At 42.6% G+C, this 4,715-nt stretch overlaps 1 protein-coding gene across 1 annotated transcript in view; it reads left to right on the top strand.

Moving 5' to 3' along the window:
- The first annotated feature begins 881 nt into the window (after positions 1–881).
- si:ch211-89o9.4 (uncharacterized protein LOC566247 homolog) overlaps positions 882–4,715 on the top strand; it is a 54,893-nt gene continuing 51,059 nt past the window's right edge. Inside the window, 6 exon segments of the mRNA XM_037690432.1 lie at positions 882–920; positions 1,021–1,114; positions 1,193–1,275; positions 1,349–1,509; positions 1,591–1,642; positions 3,292–3,376. Coding sequence (XP_037546360.1) covers positions 882–920; positions 1,021–1,114; positions 1,193–1,275; positions 1,349–1,509; positions 1,591–1,642; positions 3,292–3,376 — 514 coding nt within the window.

Genomic DNA, 4,715 nt, shown 5'->3' with positions numbered 1-4,715 from the left:
TGTGTGCACGTTGTTCCAGATGCAGTATTAAGTGTGTGCAGGTTGTTCCAGATGCAGTATTAAGTGTGTGCAGGTTGTTCCAGATGCAGTATTAAGTGTGTGCACGTTGTTCCAGATGCAGTATTAAGTGTGTGCACTTTGTTCCAGATGCAGTATTAAGTGTGTGCACGTTGTTCCAGATGCAGTATTCTAGCTCTGACCAGTCGGCGCTCGCACAGTTCAGTCAAATGATGTGACGATGATGATGATGACATCACCTTCTGGTGACACCGACTCGTTCTGATTGGGCTGTCGAGCTCGGTCACCAAAAGGAGCCAAAGTTTTAAAGCTTTGTCTGAGCCATGGGCCACTTTCAGCTGCTGCGTTAACTCGAGTCATCGATCTCTTCAATCTGATCTTTTTCTTTGTTGCAGGTTCACGAACAAGAGTTTGATCCGTCTCACTTGATGTCTCTTTCCACATCAGAATCAGTCATGACAGAATCATCCAGCCGTCTTTCTGGCTTCAAACTTAGCCAGCTGCCAAGACAAATTATGTATTTATCAGCTGATTTTTTTATTTATTGGAAGAGAAACAGTATTTTACATTTAAATGATCGTCTCGGGGGACAAGGTTTGCCCCGCGGCTCTTGACTTCGACATGTTGAACAGTTTCATGACCGTTTATTTTCAGCTGCAGGTGCCTGCACTGTTGATTCTGAAGGCAGATTTATTTGACCCAAGCATCACCTCATGGTTGAAATATGGTTGGATAAAAGCTTTATATAAACAAATTTTACTGGAAGCTGCACAACCAGGAGAAACGCTGTGAAATCAAGAGAACAGACGATTCTGAATAAATATTCATTAATAGAAAAAATATTGAAATGTAAATTAGTGACGATGTTCAGGCCCACAGCGATGACCTCGCTGGCTTTGACGGTCTTCCGCTGTATTTGAGTGACTCTTGTAGGTTTTTATTTTTTTAACAAAAATGTACATTTATTCCTGTTCACCCAGATTTTTCTGCGTCTGTGTGCAGGAGCTTCCAGCTGCAGAGGAAGTGTCTGTGACGTTACCAGAAGAAGCAGAGCTGCTGCCGGTGGGGACGGTCTCTAGTATTCTGCAGCAGCTCGGTAAACATGGCAGCGCTTTACATCCGTTCACGAGCTTTTCATGAGTTCTGTCATTCACCTGCGTGTCCATCTGCTCAGTTATTATCCAGTCTCTGAAGGACACCCCTCCTCTGAATGACGACAGCGTCCTCTTCACAGCTGACAGGACGTCTGTAGGAAAAGTAAGAGCATCACCAGACTTCACACTTTCAGCAGCTTCCTGCGTGTTAATGGCGTGTGCTTCTTGTGTTCGAGGTGTTCGAGGTGTTCGGCCCCGTGTCCAGTCCTCTGTACATTTTGCGTTTTAACTCTGAAGACCAGATTAAAAGCAAGCGCCTGACCGAAGGACTGCTGCTTTACTACGCACCTTCCTTCAAAGAATACACCGGCTACATTCTGACACAGCAACTGACACGGTAAGAACATTCTGTACGTCTCACTAACAATGACTGCTGGATAAGATGAGCTGAAACTATTAAAACATTGTGTTTTCAAAGGTTAAGAGGATCTGATGCATCCTGGAAGAACGATGAGGAACCACCAGAAGAGGTAATCACCGCTGATTGGTCACAGGGTTAATGATGGTGCATGAAAGCTTTTGAAAAGTTTAACGTGATTTTTCAGGAACGTTGGTGCTTAAATTGTAAAGAAGTTTTTGAAACCATAACAGAATTTGTTTTATAGAACATCACTATTCAGATCTCCCGACACACACGCATACACACAGAGGTGAGATGTGCCGTAGGAGTGACAGATAGCTTCAAGATGGAGGTGGGAGTGCATCAAGGATCGTCTCCGAGCCCCTTCTTGTTTGCTGTGGAAGCTAGTTTGTTGCATTGCTCCAGAGTTCCCTGGTCTGCTGCTTTTGGCCGCTTTTCATCTTCCTTTAGTTCACCAAATTGCAGCGCTCAGGGCTGTGATTAATAGTGAAAGTAGGAACATTTCCACACGCACAATGCGAACGGAACTCGAGGGATTGGGAGTGAACAGCTGTGTAGCCTTAAGTAAACCACTAACCAGTGAGGCTAACTGGAATAAAAGGCTTAACTTTGCTAGAGAGCATAAAGATCGGACTCTGGAGCAATGGAAGAAGGTCGTGTGGTCAGATGAGTCCAGGTCGACCCTGTTCCAGAGTGATGGTGCATGCAGGTGAAGTGATGCACCCATCATGACCAGTGTCTCGTCATCAATGAAAGATCTTGGTGAAACATTAATGCAACACTGGATGAAACGGATCTTGTGACGTTGCAGAAGTTTATCGAAACAATGACAGAGAGAATGCACGATGTGATCAAAGCGCTCCAACAAAATATTAATGTGACCTTTTTTTTGGTATAAGTCAAGTTTATGTATGGAGCACATTTAAAACAAACTGTTATCAAAGTGCTTAACAACATCAATGGGGGTAAAAATGAACGAAAAACTAAATAAATACCACACACTAACAATGATATTAAATAATTAATAAAAAGCATTAAAAACATCGGAACACAAGTGCTACACAAGAACATAAGTGATATGTGTTATTATTGTATGTTCCCGTACAAAGACTAGAATCTAAAATGTGTCCGCGAAGCAATTAGGGACTGGGTGTGTTGCTCCAGGACTCGACACGTGGGCGTGGTGGAGTCGAACCGCGACTTCCTGGTCCCAAGTCGGCTGCCCTGCCTCTTCACCATGTCAGCCCCGTATGCTGCATTATTGTAGCCTTGTCTATATTCCAAGTCGATTCTGTCCCGGGGGACGGCGTTTTCCTTTAAGTTGACATGGACAAAAGCAGTGGAGGCGTCCGTTATGCATGAGGTGTGCCGTGTTGTTGGACCGACACCCGGGACACCGGGGATTCCCTGCAGTTCTTGTGACGTCATCTCTGATCAACGCCGTTTCTTTTGGTCAACTAACCTTTCAAAAGCTTCCAAAGCCATGACATCATCATCTGAGCTTTCCCAAATTGTTTTTAAGAGACACGTAATTTTATTGTATGTAAACTTGTGATTTTGACGAAAGTAATACAAAAATATAAAAAATGTGTTCTCCCTTTCAACATGTGGGCGTTTTTAACAAATGGTAATAATTTTGGGAATCCCTGTTTTCAATTGCAGTAATTTAAATGTGGCATGTGAATGTTTAAAAATAGTTTAGAGAGGCAGAAGCGTGCCTCGATGTTCTGTCACAATGTGTCACGTGTTTTTCTCCAGGCCTTAGATTATAGCGATGACGAGAAGGAGCAGGAAGCAAAAAGAAAAATGAAGAACGCCAAAAAGACACAAAGTGGCAACACAGGTAGGGGGTTGTGTACAAAGGGTGCACATGCACAAAAATCATCTTTTCCTTTCAGAATTCCTCATGCATCATTTATGAACTGACCGTAGAAACGTGCACGGCCCCACACCAACTTAATGGTTGGAAAACACGTTGTTTTTTCTACTGGCGACATTTAAAAGGCACGTTTATTGATGTGGAAACTAATATAGTGCGTAATGCAAAGAGAATTCCCAAGAACGATGTCGGTGTCTGTAGATTTGTTTGAATGTGGCTGGATCATCATGGTGAGAGCTACGAATTATTAGGCGTGTCACGATAACAAATTTTGCTAAGCGATTAATCGTCTCAGAAATTATTGCGATAAACGATACTATCGTTTGAAATTTGACAACAATTGGCAATTATTGTCAAATTTAAGAAGAATTGTTTAATTTTTGTGTAGTACCTTTTTTTGACCACTGGATGGCAGTACAAGACTGTCTGAACTGAAGGATGGATAGTGAGGGAGCGAGCAGCGTGTCTCTAAGAAAAATGGGAGGGAGGCCCCTTGACGTGACATGGGCAAGTAGGTATCTCTGCAGACAAATACGGAAGGCGTATCTGGGGGGCCACATCTGATTGGACGAGGCGTATTCAAGGGGCCTTATCTGATTGGACGATAGAAAAGTGGGCGTATCTGGGGGGCCACGTCTGATTGGACAAAAAAATAAATGCTGAACGAAAACAAGCCGTTTGTGTTAACCACAGGCACATTATGTCTATGGTGTTAACTTGTTCAACATTAGCAGCGTCTCCATAACTTCTCCTTCCGCCTCTCTTATCACAGAACTTCCTGTTACATTTCAAAATAAGAGCAACATAACTGGGTAGTGGGGAGGGCTACATGTTTGTTTTTGAATACCTAGTCGTTACATTAAAAAACAAAATCAGTTTTGGTTGTTGAATAATGTGAAAATAGTTACAACTGATTCAAAATTAATGAAAAATAAAGTAACCTAAATAATAATGAAACTTCAACTGTCTTTGTGACAAATGGAGCAGGTTTCTCTTCAGATGCTTCATGTTTCATTGAACCCAGACCAGACTCACCTGTGTCAGGTGCAGCTACAAGGACTAAAGAGAATCTTCTTGTGTTCGACAGAAGATTTAACGCTGGTTCTTAGAAACCTTCGGTTTTAAAAAGAGCTGACCTAACTTTACTAAAGAGCAGCAGACATAGCCACTCAGTGTTTGTCCTCTAGAAACACCTGTTCTCTAGAAACACCTGTTTTCTAGAAACACCTGTTCTCTAGAAACACCTGTTCTCCAGAAACACCTGTTCTCTAGAAACACCTGTTCTCCAGAAACACCTGTTCTC

This window comes from Nematolebias whitei, chromosome 16 (assembly GCF_014905685.2).
Source record: "Nematolebias whitei isolate Nwh7 chromosome 16, NemWhi1, whole genome shotgun sequence".
NCBI classification, from domain to species: domain Eukaryota; kingdom Metazoa; phylum Chordata; class Actinopteri; order Cyprinodontiformes; family Rivulidae; genus Nematolebias; species Nematolebias whitei.
Note: the sequence above shows the minus strand (reverse complement) of the source record. Positions and strands in the feature narration are given on the sequence as shown.